This window comes from Hetaerina americana, unplaced genomic scaffold (genome assembly GCF_022747635.1).
Source record: "Hetaerina americana unplaced genomic scaffold, ioHetAmer1.1.p SCAF_4, whole genome shotgun sequence".
Lineage (NCBI taxonomy): Eukaryota > Metazoa > Arthropoda > Insecta > Odonata > Calopterygidae > Hetaerina > Hetaerina americana.
Genome location: NW_027286985.1, coordinates 27,842,162 through 27,869,076, shown reverse-complemented (window position 1 = coordinate 27,869,076; position 26,915 = coordinate 27,842,162). Strand labels below are relative to the sequence as shown.

At 36.0% G+C, this 26,915-nt stretch overlaps 1 protein-coding gene across 1 annotated transcript in view; it reads right to left on the bottom strand.

Moving 5' to 3' along the window:
• Nucleotides 1–26,915, bottom strand: part of LOC139692126 (dynein beta chain, ciliary-like) — a 160,005-nt gene that overhangs the window by 92,669 nt on the left and 40,421 nt on the right. Inside the window, exons 17-25 of the mRNA XM_071590168.1 lie at nucleotides 23,781–23,976; nucleotides 20,228–21,004; nucleotides 16,663–16,882; nucleotides 14,705–14,782; nucleotides 10,043–10,225; nucleotides 6,251–6,420; nucleotides 4,532–4,646; nucleotides 3,705–3,812; nucleotides 881–1,047 (exon numbers count right to left, since the gene is read on the bottom strand). Of these exons, the coding sequence (XP_071446269.1) occupies nucleotides 881–1,047; nucleotides 3,705–3,812; nucleotides 4,532–4,646; nucleotides 6,251–6,420; nucleotides 10,043–10,225; nucleotides 14,705–14,782; nucleotides 16,663–16,882; nucleotides 20,228–21,004; nucleotides 23,781–23,976 (2,014 nt within the window). The remainder of the gene's footprint in view (nucleotides 1–880; nucleotides 1,048–3,704; nucleotides 3,813–4,531; nucleotides 4,647–6,250; nucleotides 6,421–10,042; nucleotides 10,226–14,704; nucleotides 14,783–16,662; nucleotides 16,883–20,227; nucleotides 21,005–23,780; nucleotides 23,977–26,915) is intronic.

Here is a 26,915-nt window from a genome sequence, read left to right as displayed (position 1 = left end):
TTAACATGAAGTATTCCAATCTCCCCTCTCTAACAAGCAATGATAAAGTAGTGAGTGTATGTCGTCTTGCATGCTTCTCTTGGAGATAGCCTATTGGGTGTGATGGGTCACTGACATCAGGGTTCTAGGTTTATGTCTTGGGTAATATTTTTGGGTAAACACATGTAAAGTCGAAGCAGTGCAGTTTTGTAGTTATTATAATTTAGTGGAAAGTGCACATGGTCCAAGGATTCAGGATTGACTCTAGTGACTATTAGATGGTCCCTATTATGGGCATTTGATGGTCTCTAATGACTACACATGGCTACATTACATGAGAACTTCCTCTTGCTCAACCTACATTATTTTTTATTCATTACTTGCCTTCATGCATCATAAAAAACCCATTCCTTTCTTCTTCAATACTGCTTACCCTTAATTAGCCCTTATATCACTGCTTTAATATTCCATTACTTCATGTAATAGTTTTTAATTTATAATAAAATACACTCTACAGGAGCATGAATCAATTAGTGAATATTTAATTTTTATTGAAAAATTCGGATAAATTGGATGAAATTTTTGCCTTCCCCAAAATAATTTTATCTTGCAACCTTTAAATTAAAAAAGCCACACTGATTCACCAAGTTTTGTCTGGATTACACATACAAGTACAGAGAAATCTAGCCAAGCCAGGCCCAACTTATAACTGGTTTTATGAATGTGTAATTTCCCATTTTATATGTAATGCAAATTATTATCTAATTTATAAGACATCAAAAGTATGTACAGGTTTAATGGAATATTCATTTTTGCAACACAAAATTGCTCTCAACTAAGACCAGAAAAATAGGATTTTAGTGTCCACAAGTAAAAAATTCAGGAGAAAGTAAATACTAACTTAAACACTTCAGATCTTTTGAATACTTCACGGAACTTCTGCTGCCTCAGGTCAAAAGACATTATCTTTTTCCTAATGTGACCAACTTCAATAGCTTGCAAGGGTGCGACTTGCATTTTGACAGTGATAGCAGTTTTTTTGGTGTTCAGCCACTTTTCTGGTAGAGTCTGAAAGTCAATTCAAATTATTTGTACAACAAAATCCTGATCATGATGCTTCAATAAAATAAAACTATATGCATTATCATCTACAATTCTGCATGAAAAATAACAAATAAGGCAATTCCATTAAAGTGGAAATGCTTCGAAGGCCATTTCCAAATTCATAGATACAAGGTCTGTTCAAAAAAAGACAAGAGACTGTTTGAATAAATACTTGATTTTATAAGTTACCCTTTAATCATGATTATTACCTTCAAAATACAGCCCTTGGCTGCCAATACAATGCTCCCTAAGTTTCTGTGTACTTCCTTCCACCCTTCATCCTGTCCAACATCCCTATCCTGTTCCTACTATTTCCTTGTTTGCCTAACATTCTCCCCTCTATTACAGTCTCCCACATCCCACTGCCAATCAATATGCCCTTCATCTATTTTTCCTGCCTCCTTAGGATTTCTCCCAGCAAACCCATCTTCTCACCTTATATACCTAGTACTTTCTCATTTGTTTTGCTTTTGGTCTATTTCATCTTCTCCATTCTTCCCCACACCCACATTTTAAAAGCCTCCAATCTACTTCTATCATCCTGCTTCAGTGACCATGTTTCCTTGCTGTACATTACTACTCTCCATATTAAAGTTCTCACGAGTGTTTTCTTAACATCCTTACTCAACGTACCTGTCATCAACACCCACCTCCTTGTGAGAGACTTTTCCTAGTGCAATTCTTCTCCTTACATCCATACTACTGACAAATTAGAGCTTGGTCATCAGCAAACCCAGCTGATTTTAGGAATTCCCCTTCGACTTTCATTCCTACTTCCAGTTCTTCCCATGCTTCTTTAATCATATCCTCCACATACACGTTGAACAGCAACGGTGATAATGGGCACCTTTTCCTATCACTACCCATCTGGATTATCTGTTCCCCACTTGCACCTGAGCAGTCTGAGACATGTACATGTTGCGGATTAGCCTCCTGTCCCTCCAATCTATTGCTATTTTCTGCAATATACTCATTAGTTTTCCCAATCCACTCCATCAAATGCCTTTTCAAAATCTACGAGACAGGCAAATATGTCCTGATTGTATTCTTTATTCCTCTCGAACAGTGATCTCATCACTGCAATGGCATCATGCGTACCTCTCCCCTTCCTAAACCCAAACTGATCATCCCCTTAGTAATCATTTACCCTACTCTCTATCCTTTTGTTGATGATCCTGAGAGCCACTTTAGCTGCGTGGAATATCAAACTTATCGCTCTGTAGTCCTCACATGCGGTAGCCTTTATCTTTTTTGAATACGAACTAACACTGATCTCGCCTTTCAGCCAGATTTCTTCCTCATAGATACTACTAAAGTCAATATAGACTCTTCCTCTGACATTTTCCTAAACCTTTTAGTAGTTCCGCAGGAATGTTGTCTACCCCCAAGGCCTTATTTAGTTTCATATCCGTTAATGCCCTTTCTATCTGATTTTCAAGTATGCCTGGATCTAAGCTGTCTTCCTCTATGTCATATTCATCTGGCTCCTAACCTTCAACCCTACCAGGACCAATTATCATTGCTCCCACCAGCACAGCTCTAGGGATCACCAGAACACATAAGCCCTTCCACCAAGTCAAGGTTTTAGTCCATGTGAGGGGTGAATCATATATATTAAGTAAATTCATAGATGTTCGTCAAGCACACATATAGATTTTAGTACCAAAGTTGAGTCAAATACCATTTTATTCAAATATGAATACTGAACTTAAATATTGTCCCAAAAATCAAAATTTAATATTAAATAATACCGGGATGCAAGTTGCCATCTTATTACTCAGGAGATTGTATTTCAGGTGGATTTATATAAGTATTGCAATGTTCAACACCTCACTGACTTAACTTTACAGTAAAATCTCTGAAAGAGGCAATTATTTTATTAAAATACCCACCACATATACTTCCTAAAGTGTTTAATGTTACAAGGGCAACATTTGAAGGAAATTTATCAATATGTAAGACTACAATTTGGAACCTTGTCCTGTGCTACTTTAATGATGACTAATAATTGGGAAAGAAATATAAATTTGTAGGCCCATTAGGTCAAGCTGGGTTAATACCTAGAAATAACCTGGTCAGAATGCATTTCACTTCATTTGAGGAAAGTATAAGGAACACAGGCAAAAGTGCAGTGTGTTTAAATTCATCAGAGGAGATGCCAATTTTTTCTGTCCCGTTAGTTTTGTAATGACGAGTCTCTACTGTATATGGTCAATATTTTCACTCTGTCGCAGGAGAATGAACACTGAAAAGATTACCTAAAAGATAGCTGCAAATATAAAAGTTGAACCAAATCTAACTGACCACAGTAAAAATAAAAGCATCATCCTTTTGAGTGCACTTGAAGTTTGTTGTGAGACTGCACTAAACTTATATAAAATCGGTAAGGTTTTATACCAGCTAGTTTAACAGCAAGTGTATACAATAAAATCGATTCTATAGTTATATCCTAATATTCCCAAAAAAACTTACATGGGTTTAATTAACTAACACTTAAATTGAACCCTAGCACAAGATATTGCTGAAAATATTCCACATCGGCTTAAAGTTTAAATATAGAAATTAAATACCAATGATACAATAAATAAAATACCAATCATATTTTCAATAGAAATTCAAACCTGTAACAGTAAGTAGACTTCTTCTGGAAGTTCTTGATCATAAAATTTCAGTAAATTAATTGTTTCTCTCAATGGTTCAAATGGATCATCAGAAGCTGCAACACGCTCCTTTAAAACAAAGAATTTATCATTAATTTGAAATGTTACACTTGTCACTTTGCCTTCCTTTTCTTTATACCATCCAAATTTGGTAATTATGTCATACTCCAACAATTTACCATTAGGGCAAAACTATGGAAACTATAAATTGAAGTGATCAACATTAAATTTTCTCTGGGAAGACTTGGGATTAAGCATTATTTGCCAAAAAATATCACAACAAGGAATTATTTAGTTGTTTATATCAATGGAGCATTTTTTAAAGGTAAAAATTATTAGCCTTGGCCAGGATCCTGTTCAAGATGAATGATTTTTATACTTTCAACTGTTGCATTGCTATGCATATTTGCAGATGACTCCATTAAAAGTTACTGTTGCAGTATTCCCTACAACTTCTTTTGAATTGCCTATACCCTTGATTATTAAGTTAAACAATTCTGATATCAAAAAATACATGAGTGAATACAGTAAGTATGTATGAAGTAAGGCCACTAAGTAAAATTCAAGCAGACTAGAATAAACTAGAGCAGATGGAGCAGTTCATGTATTTGAGGAGTATTTCCGATGAAAATGGTCACAGAAGTGAAAACAATTGAAGATTTGCATTGGGAAAAGAAGCAATTAGAAAAAGTAGAGTAAATCACAAATATGCTGAGTAAAGAAAAACAAAAAGATTAGTAAAGATCTTGGTGAAAGAGAGAAAGTGCAAAAGAGAAAGTAAAACTTACCTTCACTTGTCGCAAGTAATTCATGATTGTAACCAATGTATCATAATCTCCCTCAGATACCGGTTGCAATAGGTTTTCATCAGCTGCAGTAATAAATTCTGCCAATTCAGTCAAACTAAATTAAAACAAAGAATAGTACATTAATGGTCAATCTGGAGTTGTTTAAAATAAAATGACCAAATTGAGAGCAAACCATTTTACCAAAGAATAATTCCAATTAATAGGCTGGATATATCTTATTTTTAAATAAGAGTAAAGCCAACTATTATTTGCCCAGCTGAAATTTTCAAAGTTTTATGTTTAAAACATTTGTAACTGAAGTAAATAAATACTTATGAAATACGTATCTTATTTCATAAAAAATGTATATTCCACTTGCAAATATGAAAAGAAATGAAAAGAAGCATAACATCACGTCTTTTTTATGGAAAAATCAAAATTGACTACCTATACAGTTGTATTCACAGAAAATCAATTTTATTAGAATATACACTGATTACCGAAGTAATTTCAATAATCCTATTGTGTGTACTTCTAAGAAAAATGAGAGAATGAGAGCAAAGTTTTATCAGAATCTTATATTTAATATTGTGGGCCACCGCTCATTATGCTGTTGAAAAACTTGCTAATCCTAGGTTGCAGATATTAGGTTAAAAATACATATGGGCATAACTCCTACTTCAGTAAGATACTGAAGTGTTACCCAAAAGTAATTCTGGGTAACACTTAAGTTCACTGACTCTTCATGACATTAATGTTACACATAAAAAATAACTTTGAATATAAGAATGAATAACAAAGAAATTTAAGTATATTAAGACAATAACACAGCTGGCTCTATACTAAAGGAAAAATATGAATTAGCATAAATTACATGGAAAGACTAGAGTATATCAGAGCAACAGTATGTCATCCCTTCTTTGTAATTCCACAAGAAAAATGAAGGGAGAGATAAACTACACTTATGCCCAAAGATATTCATGTCTCTTCCATATAATCGGAGTAATATGAAAATTTTCACTAGTCTTATGCTGTCACAAATTACTTTTACTATGCCCAGATGTTGCTTAAAAACTAAGACACTATAATGAAGAGTCAAAGAGTTGATTCTTCTTCTTGTTTAGCCCGGAAAATGTAAATGTATACCTCTCAACATTATCAAACTTGCAGCTTTGAGAAAGGAATTTTTAGACTCTAGATGTGCTAGCAATATGATTTTATTAAGAATGATAGTTTTCTAATACCAATATTAGAAATGGCACTTATTGCAAGAGTTTTGGCACATTTTGACAATGGTGTTTGCACATGAGCATCTTTCTCCAACTCTTTCCATCATTCCTCCACCCTGGAACCCTGTTTGCACTTGCTATCTTCTCTTAGTAAAATTGAGATAGAATGATAATTATCAACTATTTCCTCCTACACATTAGAGGCATTTTTTAGTTGAGAGTTTGGAGCAACACTACAAGTACACTACTTGAATATAAGTTCAGAAGTATCTATGACTACTGATAATTATTGAACATAAATGTTCATGCTTCGATAAAATAATAACAATGTACCAATCATCATCAAACCATGATGAGCCCATATGAAGATAGTTTATAAAACTTTGCAAGCAACTTTAATGAAAAGCTTACATAGTTTAGACATGCCACTGCATCTAAAAATTAAAATAAGTTTTAAATTAATCATTGCAATAACCAATAACAAACATACCTATTGGTAACATGATCGACCAAATGCTGTTTAAACATGTTTCCCCATTTTCTCACGGTATTAAGGAGAGACTGCTTAAAGGGGCCAACATCCACTTGAAACCAATGATGAAATACTTTGCTGGAGCTGAGCTTTTCCACTTCAAGATAAAGGTTCTCAAACATATCAATCTGTAAAGTAAATTCATTAATAAATAGCATAAAAACATAGATGCCCGAGTTTGGATTACAAAATGCAAAAATAAAGAGAACATGGTAAACATATATTGTGAAGCAATGAGTTCTAACTGGTTTTCATGTGACTGGAACATATTTAATCCTTTCAGCACAGTGTTACTTGGTAATAGATTTTAAAGGAAAAAAAATCAAGAATGTCACCCATAAGGTAACCTTTTTCTTTTAGCTATATGATATGAAATTTTTAAAAATCAAGAGAAATTCAATATGAGGTTCAAACACTTACATATATTACCCAAAAAATGTAGAGTATAATTACATTCATCTTACACAACTAATTTCGAAGCAAAATATTTTTATTTTCATAATTAAGTCCCAAATTCTCATTTAGTATGTATAAGCATACATATATGCACCACTTTCAACTTGATATCAGAGTAAAGATTTTATCTTAAAAAGCATTGATTTTTACCTTATGTCATTTAAATATTATACAAAATAGTATTCAGTTTTAGACATTTTTATTGACCACCTGTATGAACATAACCAGAGTAGAATCTCGATCCAGGCAAATGATTTTTACACTCTGAAATTGTTGCATTGAAATGCACATTAGCGGATGACTCCTTTAAAAGTTACTGTTGCCTCATCTCCTGCAGTTGCTTTGGAATTTGTCAAGGTATACACAGCCTAAAGGTTTAAAGGTTCGCTTTAACCTTGTGGAGTGTGGCACGTTGCGCACGACTACAAATACCTGTGACATTGTATGCACAGTATTTCATCACAACATCTTGCTCCTTTAAAGCCCCCAAAATTCAGAGTTTAAGAGGACACCTCAATAGCTTAACTGGCTAAAGTACTCGACTGGACATTGAAGGATCCAGGTTTGAATCCCAGTCAAGGCGAATGATTTTTACACTCTGAAATTATTGCATTACCAGAGTGCTTGACAAGGCATTGCCAAGATATCAGCTCGCCAATTTTCTATCAATACAAAGTGCGGTGAAGGTTAGCAATTAATGATGGAGACATTGTTCAACCAATGTCTTGCCGTAATAGACAAACATTGTTTTATTAATATGTCCTTAATATTTGCTTAAAGCTTAAGTTCATATGCCTTAGTTTGTTTTTCAATGACAAAGTTGTAATATGATGCAATAGATATTACAGGACATGTTTTAGTTTTTAACTCTACAAGGACTTTCATTAATGAGAAAAATGAAAAAAAGAATATCAAAAGCCAAAAAGAAAAGCCTAAAAAACAAAAGTGCAAGTCAATAATAAAAGAGCAAGGATTACAGGTGAGGTGATTAGAAAGATAGATGGAAAGGATAGAAGGAACTTCAGAAATGTAAATGCAGAGTTAGATTGAAAGATATACACAGAGTTAAAGAATAAATTTAGATGGGTGACAAATAGAGAAAAAGAAGCATGGTGGAGGATGCAATACAAGGATATGGAAGGTTGACAAATGGAAGGGTGAAATTGCTGCACTAGATAGGAAGATGAACGCATAAGGAAGTAAGAAGACAAAATCCATCAAAATAATCAAAGATACACTAGGAAAATTATTCATTGAGCCAGAGAAGATTCAAGAGAGATGGAAGGAATATACATAGGAACTATAGGGTAAAGACATCACGCCAACAAGCTCAGGCATAGAAGTAGAGTATGATAGATGTGGACATAGATGAGGATAGCTTAGTTCCAGGCAAATATGATGGTGAGATAGAAAGGGGAAAGAAGGAACTAAAATCAAATAAGACTGGGAGGATAGATAACATTCTTGTGGAACTACTAAGGTTAAGGAAAATGTTGGCGGGAGTTTTTATGGACATATTCATATTATTGATGAGGGAGTAAATTAGCCAGAAGATTTTTGCAGATTGAAGCAATAATGAGAGCATTAACAGTTTGGGTTCAGAAAGGGGAGATGCATGCGTGATGGTAGAGCAGGAACGATATCACTAATAGAGAGAACCATAGAATATAATCAGGATATATTTGTTTGTTTTGTAGATTTTGGGGAAGTATTCCAATCAGTGTTAGTACCTATCCCAAAAAAAGGAAAATCAACCATGAGGAATATAACACAATAAGATTGATTTTTCATGAAGCTCAGGGTGTTCTTAAGATCATCAATTAAAGGAGTACAAATGATTACTTATAAAAGTTTAGGTTTAAGGAAGGGAAGTATTGTGTGTTGCCTTAGCAATAAAGTGGTCACTAATAATAAGTAACTAAAGAGTAATATCTGGACATATTTGATTGTTCCATAGATTTAGAGAAGACATTCAATAGAGCCAATTGATAAGTAATTAATGCATTACAGAAGATAGAAGTACATCTCTGGAAAGGATATTTATCTGCAACCTGTATATATCTTAGACTTCTCAGGTTTTGACTTCACATATAAGGCAGAAGGAGAATTTGGGTTAGCACGGTTAGAAAATGTTGTAAGTCATAGGCGTCAATTATCACCAGCACTTTTCAATGATATATGTCAAGGGAGCGGTGAAAGAGGCATGAGAGAGCAAGAGATAGGACTAAAATACAGCTGGGAATACATAAATCATATACAGATTACATAACAATCAAAATATCAGGGTAAAAACTAGAGCAGGTTAAACTGTTAACCTATTTTGACAGTCTTTTTGAATAGGTTGGTCAGAGTAGTAGGGATATAAGAAAACAATTAGGTTAGGTGCAGAAGCTTTCACAATGTAGAAAGAATTGATGATAGAGACATTGAGTAAGGATATTAAGACTTGTTAAAACTCAGATACTGAGTGTGGCCTTGTACAGTGGGGAAACAATTGTCAAATCAAGATAATATGCATAGGATGGAGGTTTTTATGATGTAGGCATAGAAAAGGTCAAGATATTTTTATTTTTATCAACAAAAGTTTCAAAAATACAAGTGATTAGTGTTACAGTTGTTTTATGAAATGGAGTTTTGTCATAAGGAATGACAATATATAAATTTTGTTGTACGAGTTGATGTATATGGTGTCATTACTCTGTGGCAAGCTGCATGGGATCACAGGAAACGCAAATAGAATAAATCTGGGCTTTCATTAAAGAAATACCTCTTCATATGGCAGAAGTATAGGCAGTAATCATGACAGCCTATACAGTGGCTGTCAACCCAGGAGGCACTCAAATTTGTATGCTGATAACCAGGCTTCACGCCCTGTAAATATGGCCAGGCTGACCAAAGCCTTGCCATATTTACAAGTAAATTAGGTAAATGAAGTATCAGTCAAAAGATGTAATATAATGTTATATTCCTTTCTTGGCTGACCAGATCTTCCTATCCTCCAACCAGATCTTTTCCAGATCATTCTACCTTCTTATGCTACCTTGCTGGCCTTCTGACATCTAGTTGAGTATACATTTAAAATGAGGAGAAAAATACAGAATAAGATGGTGAGTCAAAATAACTAATTTGAAATGGAATAAGCTTCTTCTGAATTAGTCATAGTTCCTATGTTTATAAAGAAAATATTTGTAATACTAGATTTACACTAAAAAGCTTTAGATCAGAAACAACATAAAACACATGTAAGATTGGTTTTAAGATGGAGTTAGCATTATTCAATGTAAAAGCTCTTACCTGGTCTCGAAATTGGTCCAAAGTTGGAGGACTTTCTTTGATATTCGCAGCATCATATGTAACAAGATCAAGTTCATCTGGTGTCAACTGACGGCCATAAACAAGAAATTGTTGCAGAAAAATTTGGCGGTCGTCGAACCATAGATAGGCATAATTGTCAAATGTTGTTGAAAATTTAACAACCTGTAATTAATAGCATCATTAATAAAAATTGAAATGGGTAGAAGATACTAATAAATTTATTAGGTTTTATTGGAAATGCTCCAACTTGTTTGCACTTCGACTATTAAAATCTCAATTACAGGTTGAAAGTCCAGGCTGGCAGCTCGTAAATTTCACTAACGTCAATGTATGTTTCATAGCACTAATTTCAGTGACATCAAAACATGGACAAATCTATTTGTTTCTCAAGCAGAATATATTATACACTGCATTACACTGCGCACTAATTATAATGAGATCATACACTTGAATGATGCTGATCGATGAATGCTGTTATGAAGCATATGTAATATTGCACTCCATTTTATCCTTCAATTGCCAGTACATGAGTATTATGCATGTCTTTTTATGCCATTCTTTTTGTGATTTATTCCACAAAATGTTGACTACATGATCAATAAACATCGGTATTATTATTATTGAATTCAAAGTAAATTACTTTAGCATGAAACGTGGGAGTTTTTTTTTGCTTTGATATTTAAAACCATGCCGAACTGAAAAAAATCACTGCATTTCATAAAAGACCGTAGGAGCATGGGTGACCCTACCAGGAGCAAATATCATTGCTTCCATTAGCACAGCTCTACGGGTCCATCAAAGCACACAAGCCCTTGCCCCACGGCATCATTGTAGTCCAGATAAGTTGAAGGTTAGGAGCCAGATGAAAGGTAGTACACACACAGTATCTGTTCCTCTGTAAGGCGGCTGCAAAGGAGTCTGACCCCAGTGGGGCGGCCATTGAGTGATGGTGTCACTTTAAAAACACTATTGAGGAAGGCAATGGGAAACCATCTCAATTTATTCCCAAGATTAAAATGATGGGCAATACAGAGAATATGAGTCCTGGCAACTACGGGGTTCGGCCCAATCGGCCGTGTGTCGTGCCCGGCAGCGGGGGAGGCAAGGCTTCCGCGGTCATCATCCCACGAAACCCTTGCAAGGGAAAACCAGCAGCAGCAGGACAGAAGACGCAGGAGAAGAAAACCAAATTAGTTAGAATAGGAACGTGGAATGTTAGGACAATGATGAGGACAGGGAAATTGGAGAATGTTAAGCGAGATATGGAAAGGGGAAATATAGATATTTTAGGTCTATGCGAGGTGAGATGGAAAGATAGCGGGGATTACTGGAGTGATAAGTATAGAATAATATACAGCGGTGGGGACGAGAGCCAACGAGGGGTTGCCATAGTATTAAATGAAGAGGTAGGAAGAAGCGTAGTCAACATAGAGCAGGTAACGGATAGAATACTACTAGTGGAGATAAAAGCAGAACCGACGAACTTAGTTATAATTCAGGTATACATGCCACCGAGCAACCATAAGGAAGAAGAGGTGGATAGGATATACGATCAGTTAGAGGACATGATCGCGTGTGTTCCTGCAGGGAAACATTTGATAGTGATGGGGGATTGGAATGCGACGGTAGGCAAAGGAAGAGATGGTGATGAGGTGGGCGACTACGGTTTGGGCACGAGGAATGACCGCGGGGAGAAAGCAGTTGAGTTCTGCAGGAGACAGGGGTTAGTCATCACCAACACTTGGTTTAGACACCACAAAAGACGCAGGTATACATGGAAAATGCTAGGTGACTTAGAAAGTTAACAGTTAGATTATAGTAGTAGTAGTATTTAGGGGAGGCAACTGACAACTGAGGTCATTTGTGCCATTAGGGATGGACAGGAAAGGACGAAAAGGAGGGAGGAGAGAAACCCAGCATTGGCATCAGCCTACTCTTTACGAAAGGCGCCCAGGGGTCCCCAGCTTAACGTCTCATCCAATGGATGGTGTACTCACTCAAAGTGCCCTCCATGAAGCACCCCAATTAGGGATCGAGATATCACTGAAAAATATTCAACACCACCAGGATTTGAACCCGGGCCCTCTGGGTTGGAAGCCAGTAAAATAGCCACCACCACCTAAACATATTAATTTGCTTGTACCATTTGATTTTTACCAATGATTTTGGCATGACATGGGTAGCCACGAAATTCGTACCAAAATTACTCAATTTTGACCAAAAACAGCAATGCATTAACATTGCTAATGAGGTGCAATGTCCCAAATTTGCTCCATTACCAGTAAGGAATCATGGGTCTATGGTTACGACGTGGAAAATAAAGGTCAATCATTCCAATGGAAGCTGCAGCACGAGCCAAGACACAAAAAAGCTCGCCAAGTTCGGTCAAATGTGAAAGTTTTGTTTACAGTTTTTTTCCATTGCAAGAACATGGTGCATCATGAGTTCTTGCCACAAGGTAGAAGTTATGTGCAATTTGCATGAAGCAATCCACCACAAACGCCTGGATTTATGGAAGAACAAAAATTGGCTTTTGCACCATGACAACGCCCATGCTCACACATCGTTACTTGTGTGCAAATTTATGGCCAAAAACAACACACTAATGATGCCGCAGCCACCACATTCCCCAGATCTGACCTCCAGTGACTTTTTCTTGTTCCTGAAACTGAAGAGGCCCATGAAAGGATGACGCTATGATTGACGAGATAAAGACTGCATCTAAGGAGGAGCTGAACAAGATCACAAAGAATGATTTTTTGAAGAGCTTCGAGGAGTGGAAAAAGCATTGGCACAACTGTATAATATCTAATGGGGATTACTTTTAAGGGGACAAAATAGATATTCATGAATAAATAAATAATTTTTGAAAAAAACACAAAAGTCATGATACTTTTTAAACAGATCTTGTAGAAAAGAAACATAATGTAGATGAAGACAGCTTAGGTCCAGATATACTCAACGATGAGAAAGAAAGGGTATTGAGGGAGATGAAACTAAATAAGGCCGTGGGGGTAAATAAAATTCCTGCAGAACTACTTAATTGTTTTAGAAAATGTGGGAGGAAGAGTATATGGACTGATTTGTAGTATCTATGAGGAAGGAATCTGGCCAGAAGACTTTCTGAGATCAGGGTTAGTTCCTATTCCGAAAAAGGTAAAGGCTACATCATGTGAGGACTACAGAACAATAAGTTTGATGATATCACACACAGCTAAAGTTGTTCTCAGGTTCATCAACAAAAGGATAGAGAGTAGGCTAAATGATTACTAAGGGGATGATCAGTTTGGGTTTAGGAAGGGGAGAGGTACACGTGATGCCATTGCAGTAATGAGATTATTAATCAAGAGGAATATAGAATACCATCAGGACATATTTGCCTGTCTCGTAGATTTTGAAAAGGCATTTGATGGAGTGGATTGGGAAAACTATAATGAGTATATTGCAGAAAGTAGGAATAGATTGGAGGGACAGGAGGCTAATCTGCAACCTGTACATGTCTCAGAATGCTCAGGTGCGGGTGGGGAACGGGGAGTCCGGATGGGCAGTGTTAGGAAGAGGTGTAAGGCAGGGTTGCCCATTATCACCGTTGCTGTTCAACCTGTATGCAGAGGATATGATTAAAGAGGCATGGGAAGGACTGGAGGTAGGATTGAAAGTCGGCGGGGAATTCGTAAAATCAGTTTGGTTTGCTGATGATCAAGCTTCAGTTTGTCAGTCAGCCAAGGGGTTGCAAGAATTGCAGCAAGCTGAGTGAATTGGAAATTCAGTGTGACAGATATGGGATGAGAATCAATATAAATAAAACAAAGGTTATGCGATTTTCTAGAAAGAAAAGGCTAAGGAAAAGGCTAAGCTAAACGCTAAAATAGGAGGGCAAAGCTAGAGCAGGTAGAACAATTTAAGTATCTCGGAAATGTTTTGGACCAACATGGTGAAAGTAGTAGGGATGTAAGGAGAAGAATTGTGCTAGGCAAAGAGGCTTTCACAAGGAGGAGGGAGTTGATGACGGGGACGTTGAGTAAGGATGTTAAGAAAAGACTCGTAAAAACTTTGATATGGAGCGTAGCTATGTACGGCTCAGAAACGTGGTCATTGAAGCAGAAGGATAGATGTAGGCTGGAGACTTTTCAAATGTGGGTGTGGAGAAGAATGAAGAAGGTGAAATGGACAGAGAAGAAAACAAATGAGGAAGTACTAGGTATGGTGGACAAGGATAGGGGTTTGTTGGGAGAAGTCCTAAGGAGGTGGGAAAAATGGATGAAGGCCGTATTGATCGGCAGTGAGATATTGAAGACTGTAATAGAGGGGGGAATGTTAGGCAAATGAGGAAAGGGAAGGAACAGGATAGGGATGTTGGATGGGATGAAAGGTGGAAGGATGCACTCAGAGATGAAGAGGGACCTGATGCAGAGTAGGTTGCTGGATTGTGTTTTGTTAGGAGTCACAAAATATCTATTTGGTAGTTGCATCCATCCAAAATCCTACCTTAACTGGTAGATTACCATATAATAATAATAATAGTTAATACTGTAGACAGTAAGTGAATATAAATCAATTGAATTCAATCGCTGTTACTTTCCAAAAAAATTTTGAAGTGTCACAAATCTAAATTAGAATTAACTAACCAAAACTGCATACCTCTCTGATAACCTCAGATGTTCTAGTGAGAATGTCAACCCTGATTTCTGTAGCCAATAAGCTGTTCTCTGCATCCACCTACACATAATAAAATAGAGTTTTATTACTACATAGGCATCTTGGCATAATGACTAATGGACAAAATAAAGTTTATTACCCTAATATTTACATCTAAATCAGCAATAACAGAGCTATATATTGCTCATTTGCCACCATAATAATTTAAATATTAAATATCTGGGTAAAGTGGAAATCATAAAATTGCATCAATATTTTATTGTCCAATGTACATATTTTCCACTATCCCAGCATATTCACTCACATCTCAAGATACATGTGCTTTTAATGGGTCATTTCTTTTTATTGGGACTTATAAAATTTCAATCAGAACAAGTTACTCATAAATCGTACATGGATTCAGGCTAAAAATCTGGGTACATCAACATTTACATTTTTCCGTTAATTTTTTCAGGAGATATCATCCATTGGATAATATCCTCAATACCAGACATTGCATCACCATAAGTGAGCCTTGGATTAACATTAAAGTGGAGTATAATATGTGATCCCCATCATCCTGCCATAAATGCTTCCCTTCAACTGCGATGTCCAATTCATGTAATTGATTTTATGTCATGCAAATATGACTTCAAGAAATTTAAGATTTATTTGCTATGAAAAATTACTTGTTGAATATTAACTGGTGCTATGAACTCATTGATCTAAACACAAATGAGGCTTTTCATTACTTTCATGATATTCTATATCATGATATCCAGTTGTTTACTTCAATTATCACTGACAAAACTGGTAGTTTTCTTAGGTGGTTTAACTTTGAGCTGAAAAATTTAATTGCTAGGAAGAAATTACAGTACCAATTATATAAACAAACTGAATTTCAATCTGATTATGCTTAATTTTTTAGAGTTTAGGTCAAAATGTGGTAAATTTTTAAGGAATTGTCACATAAGATACATAATACAACTCAAGTCAGCTATCTAACATAATTCAAGACATTTTTAGAATCATGTCAGTAGTATGAGGAAGACAGACAGACAACCCAATGTAATGCTTTTTAATGATCTTTCTGCTGGTACGTAGGATGACATAACAAACCTTTTCGCAAACTATATCTCATGTGTATGTAAAACATGATAGCCATCCTCTGCACAATTTTCTTACTCTTATCTCTATTTCTATCTTATCTACCTGTATAACAATCTCAGGAGAAGACACCAAAACTAAACTATGCCAACTTGACCTCCAAAAGGGATGTGGTCCTGATGAAATCTCAGCCCTACTTGTTACTACAGCACTACTTGAGTACGTGTCTTATGCCATTATTTTATCCTTTGCATATACTGTTTAATAGATCCCTCATTACTGGAATTTTTCCTAGCACACTTAAATCCACATATATAGTACCAAAACATCAGCAGGGTAACAGAAATAATGTAACTAACTATCGTCCGATTGCCAAGCTCTCAATAAAACATCTCATCTCATGCAATGCTCATGATAAAAGAATGCACCAATCACTGAAACCGGCTGCTAAAACATTTTCATACAACCCATTACTATAAGACAAACAAGCCATGAAAATCATATTGTCACACTGTTCTTCATCCAAAAGTTGCCACTCCTGAGATAGTTGTATTTTAGTTGTGATACAAAGTTAGAGATATGAAGTTACTTACACATGAGGCCAAAATAATGGTCTTGGAATTAAAGACATGTAACAACTCTGAATTGTATAGCTGTTACTACACTACAGAAATTAAAGAACACTACAGAAATTAAAATGCACAATAAAACATCAGTTCTATCTGTCTATTTATAACAATTGGAAACAAAGGAAGAAAAAATACCAGTAATCAAGTGTTATTGCAAAATTTTTCTCAATTCTAATGATTATAATTATTTCCAAACAAATGTCAAGAAAGAACAATAATACTTACTAAGTAATGTGGTTTCTCTGTATCTGCTTGACTAATTCTAGGTATTAATTCTGAAGCTTTAACAATATCATTTATGATATTCTCAATTAATGAATAAAATCCTTTTGGGTCATCCAGGTCCATTGATGGCATAAAGATAACCTCAGGCTCGATTAGCAAGAACTGAGCTTCAAAGAGTGGATAGTGACCTGGCTCCATCTCTTCAGTTATATAAGTGAAACTGTAGAAAAATGCAGAGATAAAGATGCACATACTCCTAATACAAATTATTAGCACTTATAATATTTAGTTAACTTATAATTTCTAAATCGGTGATACTTGCTGAGGATGATTTTTTCATTTAAAGTCCCCAGCATCTTTACTTTTGTAAGAGTTAGTACACATGAAAATTGAAAAATAACTAAATACTGAATGCAATGAATTAACACACTAATTTCAAGCAATTTTAACAGGCTAAGGGTTCAGTGCACCTATGGTCTTAAAATGGCATGTTAACCCTTTTAGTGCCAGCAGGCCGATCTATTTTCCGGTGGGGTGTGTGCGTAGAATGCTAAGGGCCAATGTATCAGCCAGGTTTTTATTTTGATCGCATCTTTTCTGTGCATCACAAAGCTTTTTTAGACAATGTTTGGGTATCTGTTATGCTTTCTTATCATGGCTGACAAATTTTCATGATGAAAAATGTTTTCACATTTTGGTTATTTGAGTTTTCTGCATTGTAGCTAACCTTCTTTTCCTGCAAAGCAGCTGTCGAATTAGATGTAAGCTTATATATAAGCTTACATCTTATCATGCTTATCTGTATTACTTATAAGCTCGTATTTGTATTACTTTAAGGTCATCTTTGTGGCAAGCACTATTTGCATCATTCATCTTGTCCTAATCACCTTTCCAATGACACATGATAATTCATTTCAATGGAAATTAAACATTTTGTCTTTGCCCTAGTATGGGATTCCCCATAGTAGCCGTTCAGGTGTTACTCGGAAAGACTAGCAGTGAAAAAGATTACTCAATTATTCATTCTGTTTGACTTACTCTGTCAACAAAACAAGGAATATCTTCTTCTTAGAGTTCCCTGTTTGAAGATTTGGATAGAGAAGAAGTATAAGCTGATTCCTGGGAATATGTTTGGGGAGAAGTATTTGAGGACAAAGATAACTCTCCAAAACCCCCTTTTGTGTATGAAGAGCTACCAGGACCAAGGCATGCACCCCCTTCTAATTCTACTCCGATCAGTTACTTTTATCTGTCTTTAAAAATATTTTTTTGAAAACATTGGTAAAAGGAACAAATGCATACACACACAATTTTTTTATGTCATGTGGAAATCTATCTCTCAATCTTGCTCATTTAAATGGACATAAATGAACTTTGTCTGAACTGAAAGACTCATTGCCTGCAATATAAATATGGGTGTCATTAGGCGACCAATAATAACTTCATACTGGTTTTCTCACAAACCACAATGTCTCCTATGGTTCCATGAAATGTTTCCAAGAAACTGTCTCCAAATGAACTTAAATTTTTTCTACCCAGCTGATACAAAATATCTTGCTGGACCTGAATATGACTCATGTACCAACATTCAACCTCTCATTGATCAAGCCAATATCTTGTTCAGATACCATTACACTCCGCACATGCAGTTGAGTGTTGATGAGCGCTTGGTTGGAAGAAAGAACCACACACAACTCTTGCTGTATCTACCAAATAAGTGCAAATTTTGGAGGTTGTGTGGCTCTGTTGTTAGCTATTGTTTGGCAAATTCTATACATAGGGGAGCAAAGTGTGAAGTAGATAAAATTGAAATCCAAAAGAATGTTCTAGGATATAGTGTTGTGATGATATTATTGAAAACGAGGAACTACCTACAAAATGATTATCATATTTTTTAGGATAATTTTTTAAATATATGTGCCACTGGCAAAATACTTGCATGACCTAGGTTATTATGTTGCTGGTACCATTTATTGAAGTAGGAAATTCTTATCCAAACAACTGACAGAAAAATTAGCCATAGGAGCGTAGATTTTATTCTGCCTAGGCCCTATTTTCACTACTGCCATGCGTGAGTCACGCTTCCCAGTAATCTTATCCACCATTTCCAAAGCAGAAAACAGTAAACACTTACTCAAACATGGGCAAAAAAATAATGTGTACGTGAACATCAATTATACAATCATGTAATGATTACATGGGCAGGATTGATGCATCTGAAATAATGCTGTAGACATATCTTGGTGAGAGATGGACTGTGAAACACTGGAATAAAATGTGCTTCAACATATTTTCACAACTGATTCTCAATGGCTATGTAGTTTGCAAAGAAAACCTTCCATCTGAGAAAAACCCAATGACTCATTTGCGTTTTACTATTAGTATTGTTGAAGATCTTGGAAATGAATAGCTTCAAGAGAAAAATAAAAAAACGCAAGAAATCAGAGGAGCATGTCTGACAAGACAAGAAGCCATTAAAAAAGTACCTGGAAAAAAGGACTGTATTGTGTGCAGCAAAGGAATGAAATAGGGAATAGCAAGCAAGTAAGAAGCTATAGAATACCTAATAAATGAGAAAAAGGTCTTCATATTACATGTTATCCTGAACATAAGTGCGATTGTTAAATTATGTGTCTGAGACTGGAGAACATATTTCAATACATTCCAATGTAGCTATTTAAAATATAATGTCAAAAGCATTAAACTGTTTGTGTGAGCTAAGTAATAATAGGAGCAACTAATTATGACAAAATTATTCATGTTCTATTAATAATGACAAATTTTCTAATCGGAAAGTAAAAGTTTAAATTAAAAAAATACATTTTAAAATTATATTTTCTAAATGTGTAGACAAGATAACAAGATCATTGAATTTTTTTAATGTACCTGTAACTATTTAAAGTGTATGCAAACAAAATTAGCTACAACACATTCATATTAGGCTTTATATTAATTTATAACTAAAACCTACAAATCCATCAAAACAGTCCTGGCATTTTTCACATACATGTAGTATACCAGGTACAAGAAGCTATTCATTTCCAAGATCTTCAACAATACTAATAGTAAATAGCCATAAAATACCAATTTGATAATTCTAAAATACATTAAACAAATTCAGGCGAGATGTAGTGGAAGTTCATCATTATGAGAAAAGCAAATTTGCACTTTTCGACAGATTTATTTGTTATGCACAAAATGTTTCAGTTCATTGAACCATGATTCAATGAACGGTATGAAAGGTATTGTACATAACAAATAAATCTGTGAAAAAGTGTAAATTTGTTTTTCTCATTCTGTAATACTATTGGATAAAACCCTTTTGCATAGCTACCACCTTATATAAAATATTCATACCAAGGCCTCAATTTTTAAAGTTGTGGTGCCACAAAGCATTACATAGGATATAATAGTTTCAAGTTTAAGAAAGAGAACAAAAGAAAACCAGCTATTGATAATTTCCTACCCTAGCTTTTTAAATGAGGTCTCAATAAAAACAATAATTATTATTACATTGATATCATAAATAAACAAAGCAAAAATAAGAAAATGAGATTCTATTTACCTGCATAATATTGCTTGCAAGAGGCCATCACTAACAATCCTGTCAATGAATTCAACATAACTTTTCCAATTTGCAGCCATTTCCTCATCCAATACAAACTCAGGCTCAGGTTTCCCCTCATCTTCCACCATTCTCTCCCCTGTTTCAATATCCATTTCAGTCACTGATTTCAAACCTTTGTCCCCAGCATTTTTAGTGCCTTTGCTTAAACGGTCTTTGCCTTTTCTGGGAGTGGTTTCTTTGGGTGTGATCCCTCTAGAGGGACCAGCCACATCACTTTTAAGATCCTCATTCTGGGGGGCAACTTCTGCAGATGGATCACTGGTGGCTTCTCCAATTTCTTTATTTTTATTGGGAGTTCTTCTCGTAGGTGAGCTTCCTGGAGAATTCTCAGGTGAACTCTCAGTTACATTAGAAACCCCAGCACTTTTCTTATCATCCCCAGTACTTTTCTTCTCTTTTTTTGGAGATTGATTTGGAGAAGATCCCTTCTCTGATGACCTCATTTCTTTTCCTTTCACTTTTCCTATCACTTTCTTCCTCTTTGGTGATTCTTTAACTTCTTGTTCTTCTTTCTGCATAACTTGCCCTTCATCCTGCAGTATTTCTGCTTTTGAACGTAGTGCTTCCTCTTCAGCCAGAAGCTCTGCCTGCTCCATGGCAAGTCTCTCATCTTCATCTTGTTTCCTTTTCCTCAAGCCTTCGATCACAAGCAAGTGGTAGTTATTTTCCAGCAGTTCATGTATTTTAACCCCAGCACTGATCACTTCTTCATACCTGTCAGAAGCATTAATATTACTAATTAGGCATGAAAAGATTGATTATTTTGGTAGCAAAGTGCCTGAATGAAATATATATTGAAAATCAAAATTTTGAATAAAATATTTACTCTGAAAAGTGAGTTCAAGTTTCACTATTATCTTAATAAACAAGATTTTGAGCTACAAAGAAAACCCTATGTTATTGGTGTAAGGGTTTACATTCCACTTTGAGATTCATAATTTGCTTTACGAAGCATTACTTATTCCTTAAATGCCATTGAAGTTCAGGAGAGTGAAAGTGTGGTACAAGATATATTGCCAATTATCACAGTATGCGGAGAGTGTATCATCTGTTATTTATCACTTATTATTTTATTTTCTAATGGCAATAGTCATAAAATCGAAATGCTAGCTAATTTTTATGAGTGGGTGTTTATTAGATGTTTAAATAGGCTTGCAAGATATGGTGGTGTCCAGATATACTACTCTAATTATTTCTCCCATATTAGTACAGAAATAATACCAGATAAATTGGAAGGACTTTAATAATCTTTAGTTTAAGAAATGAGCATCAGAAGCCTATGATGAATTGAAACTGCCCTTATAAGAACACATTATAGAAATTGTAAAAATAAGAATACAAACAGAAATTATTAACGGAGATAGTATAGATGGATAGGAAATTGGTGTTGCGTGAAATGGGTGTGAGTAATAAGAAGCAAGAATTTATATAAAGTAAAACATAGCTACTTGAAATTTAAAAAACAGAATCTCAGCATTTAAAATGGAAACTGTAAAAAATTCCATTGAATAAAAAAACTTTCAGAAAATTTTATGTAAACCAGCATTTGTGTAAAATCTTTTGACTAAAAATCATTGATAAATTCTCTCCTCATGCATTATAACCTTAAAGAGGTGGAGAGCTTGGGCATTTTTATGGCCCCTAGAGATGTGCTGGAAGGATGTAAGATCCTGGTAGTGTCCTCCATGCCAGATAGGTCAAAAGGTGGAAGCCAGACAAAATATAGCCCTTGCAGTGTTGGTTTTTCAGTGAGGAGGTTGCAAAACTACCTAACCAAAGTGAGGTGGCCTTTTCACTGATTGCGTCATTTTAAAAATACTATAGAGGAATGCCTAAGAAACTGCGGGAGATGCCGCAATAGTAACTTTTAACAGAGTCATCCACTTTTATGCATTTCAATGCAACAATTTCAGAGTGTAAAAATCATTTGCCTCATCATCTTAAATAAAAATTTAAAAATATTTTGCATCCTGGTCAAGGCGAATGATTTTTACACTCTGAAATTGCTACCTTATTGAGGAAGGCAACAAGAAACCAAATCAATTATTTATTCCATTATTTTATAATGGATACAATTAAAACAATGAGACCTGGTAACTACAAGATTTGGCCCACTGGTATGTGTACCGTGCCCAGCAGCAAAAGAGGTAAGACTTCTGCATCCTCATTCCATAAAATTTTTGCAAAGTAGAACTGACAGCAATAGTAGGAAAGTAGACACAGAGGAGGCCTGAGCCAGCTAGAATACACACTGACTTTGAATTTTAATCTACCTTCTACATTGCAGCTTCTTACAAAGAAAGCTGATTCCAATGCAGGAAGAGAACAAGTACTTTCTGGAAGATGCAGCTGTAGTAATGAAGGAATGGAACAGGAAGTTATTGAAAAATTGTGAAGCACCGGTATCTAACACAGCAACAATGGCACACAGCAAAACAGTACAGAGCATTGTGTATTATCTGTCTCTAATAGGGAATCACAAAACCAAAAGTCTTTCTCACTAGGTAGTGACATCAATTTATTTTGCCAAAATGTTAAGATTCTACAAAATAAGATATCTAAGATAAAAAGAGTTGTTAAAATGGTGCCTACAATATCCTATATCTCAATGAACATTGGGTAACAAAAAATTAAGCCATTGTGTACATCATTAACCACAATTGGAAAAATAACCAGTGGTCATTTTTCCAAGGCAAGTTTGGTTCTAATACTTGGGACTTCTGTGCTATCTGACATTGTCTCTCTGCACATGTGAGTTTTAATAATAATAATGAAAATTAAGAAGCACAATATATTATTAGACATTCAAAATTTTCAACCATTATTTCATTACAAGTGTACAGGGTTCGTCCGGAAAATAAGTGTACTGATTTGATTGTCTTTTTTGACAAAAGGGGAGTCGTCCACTACGAATTTGTACCTGAACGACAAACTGTAAATGCTGCATTTTACGTCCAAGTGCTCGACAAGCTTCGAAAACGAGTCGCCCGCGTCTGGCCAGCGATCAAAAACATCTGGCGGCTGCATCACGACAATGCGCCATCTCACACCGCGCTTGTCGTGTCGGACTTCTTCGCCAAGCACGGCGTGGCAACGCTGCCGCACCCGCCCTACAGCCCGGACTTGGCACCACCGGACTTCTTTCTGTTCCCGAAGATAAAGAGGAGTTTGAAAGGAACGCGATACGGGACTTTGGACGCCGTCAAAGAGGCCGTGACGACGTGTCTTCGAGAGGTTCCCGATGATGCCTTCGTGGGAGCGTTCCAGGAATGGGTACGCCACTGGAACAAGTGTATTGACTCACAAGGGTCCTATTTTGAGGAATATTAGCTTAAGATATGTAAAAGTGTAATAAATTTTTTTTCCTGAGCTCAGTACACTTATTTTCCGGACGAACCCTGTATGTACAATATCCTTATGAAATATATATTCAAGTTGAATAACTACTTACTCAGCACTTCATAACAATAAAAGTGATATTTTTCCATACCTTTTTCGAACTTCCTCTTCTCTATCTTGAATAGCTAATAGAGCATCCTTTTTGCCTTCTTTTCTTACAAAAAGAGGTTTCTTTGACCAAGGTTCCATTAATGATTCCATGAAGGATACATTTGACTGTGCAGTTTGAACCCGATCACTGAGCTCTATCACAAGGGTTTGAAGTTTATCTATAAAACTTTCAAGTTCTGAAATTACAAATGTTAATAAAACATTTCATTGAGTTACTTAATACACACAAAGGATTGAAAAGTGCCTATTCTGAACATAAAAAATGCTCATGGAATAAAAAAGTCCATGAACTCTCTCATTAAAAATAATTAGCACATGAAACAAATAATTCATATGTTCAATTAAATGCACCATGTAATGTAGATGCAACATGCTTGATATTGATTTTCAGTTCTTTTCATGCACTTCCTTGCTTCTCTAAACGTGCACTAAATGATAATAATAATAATAATAATACATTTATTTGTCCGGAGATTTGTTGCATATTCATACATGCACAAATATAGGACACATCAGATACAAATTTCACAATTTTAGAAGATATACAATATATATATATATATATATATATATATATATATATATATATATATATATATATATATATATATATATATATATATATGTGTATATATATATATATATATATATATATATATATTTTTTTTTTTTAAGGTAATCTACCGGTTAAGGTAGGTTTTTCGATGGACACAACTACCAAACAAATATTTTATTACTCCTAACAAAACACAAAATCCATCATCGTACTCTATATCAGGTCTCTCTTCATCTCTGAGTACTTTCTTCCTCCCTTCATCCCGTCCAACATCCCTATCCTGTTCCTTCCCTTACCTCTTTTGCCCAACATTCTACCCTCTATCACAGTCTTCAACATCCCACTGCCGGTCAACACCCCCTTCATCCACTTTTCCTGCCTCCATAGGATTGCTCCCAACAAACCCCTCTCTTCGCCCACCATACCAAGTACTTCCTTATTTGTTTTCTTCTCTGTCCATTTCACCTTCTCCATTCTTCTCCACACCCACATTTCAAAAGCCTCCAGTCTACGTCTATCCTCCTGCTTCAATGACCACGTTTCCGCGCCATACATAGCTATGCTCCATATCAAAGTTTTTACGAGTCTTTTCTTAACATCCTTACTCAAAGTCCCCGTCATCAACTCCCTCCTCCTTGTGAAAGCCTCTTTGCCTAGCGCAATTCTTCTCCTTACGTCCCTACTACTTTGTCCCTGTTGGTCCAAAACACTCCCGAGATACGTAAACTGTTCTGCCTGCCCTAGTTTTTGCCCTCCTATTTTAATGTTAAGCTTGGCCTTTTTCTTTCTAGAAAATCGCATAACCTTTGTTTTATTAATATTGATTCTTATCCCTTACCTGTTTTACTGAATTTCCAATTCACTCAGCAATGCTTGCAGCCCCTTGGCTGACTGACAAACTAAAGCTTGGTCATCAGCAAACCTAACTGATTTTACAAATCCCCCGCCCACTTTCATTCCTACCTCGAGTTCTTCCCATGCCTCTTTGATCATTTCCTCTGCATACAGGTTGAACAGCAACGGTGATAATGGGCAACCCTGCCTTACACCCCTTCCTAACACTGCCCATCCTGACTCCCCGTTTCCCACCCGCACCTGAGCAGTCTGAGACATGTACAGGTTGCGGATTAGCCTCCTTTCCCTCCAATCTATTCCTATTTTCTGCAATATACTCATTAGTTTTTCCCAATTCACTCTATCAAACGCTTTTTCGAAATCTACGAAACAGGCAAATACCTCCTGGTTGTGTTCTATATTCCTCTCGATTAATAATCTCATTACTGCAATGGCATCACGTGTACCTCTCCCCTTCCTAAACCCAAACTGATCATCCCCTAAGTAATCATTTGCCCTACTCTCTATCCTTTTGTTTATGATCCTGAGAACAACTTTAACTGCGTGGGATATCAAACTAATTGTCCTATAGTCCTCACATGACGTGGCCTTTACCTTTTTCGGAATAGGAACTAAAACTGATCTCACAAAGTCTTCCGGCCAGATTCCCTCCTCATAAATGCTACGGATCAGCCCATATAGCCTCTTCCTCCCACATTTTCCTAAGCATTTTAAAAGTTCCACGGGAATGTTATCTACCCCCACGACCTTATTTAGCTTCATCTCCTTTAATGCCCTTTCTATCTCATTGTCTAGTATGCCTGGACCTAAGCTGTCTTCCTCTACGTCATTTTCTTTTTCAATGTCTAACTTTGTTGGTCTGAGTTCTTTACTATACAGTTCTTCTATATACTCCTTCCATCTGTCTTGGATCTTTCCTGCGTCAACTATTACCTTACCCGCCCTATCTCTAACTGTTAGCATAGCTCTTCCTTTCTTACTTCCCGATAACGATTTAACTTTGCTGTACAGCGCACCGATTTCACCCTTCCTCTGCAGACTTTCCATATCCTCGCACTGCATCTTCCACCATGCGTCTTTTGCCTTATTTGTTGCCCGCCTCAATTTATTGTTCAATTCTTTGTACTTCATTTTGCCTAATTCTGTATTTATATTCTTCCATTTTCGCCGCTCATCCATCTTTGTAATCATCTCATCCGCGATCCATGGTTTCCTAGTCCTTTTAGCGTTAACGGTTCCAATATTGTCTTTTGCGGCTTTAGACAACCCTTCCTTGATCATTTCCCATTTTTCTTCGATAGTACTAAGCCCTTTACCATCCTCCATGGTTTTCTCTACCGCCTGTTTTTATTCCTTCCTTTTCAACCCAATTAATGCTTCTACATTCCATTTTCTAACTTGCCGCCCCTGCCTTATCTTTTTGAAACGCACGCTACATTTCATAACAACTAAATTGTGGTCAGAGTCTGCATCCACCCCCGGGAAGCTGTGGGAATTTATCACACTGTTCCTAAACCTGTGTCTAACCAGGATATAATCTAGCTGATATCTTCCTGAGTCACCTGGCATTTTCCATGTATACCTGCGTCTTTTGTGGTGTCTAAACCAAGTGTTGGTGATGACTAACCCCTGTCTCCTGCAGAACTCAACTGCTTTCTCCCCGCGGTCATTCCTCGTGCCCAAACCGTAGTCGCCCACCTCATC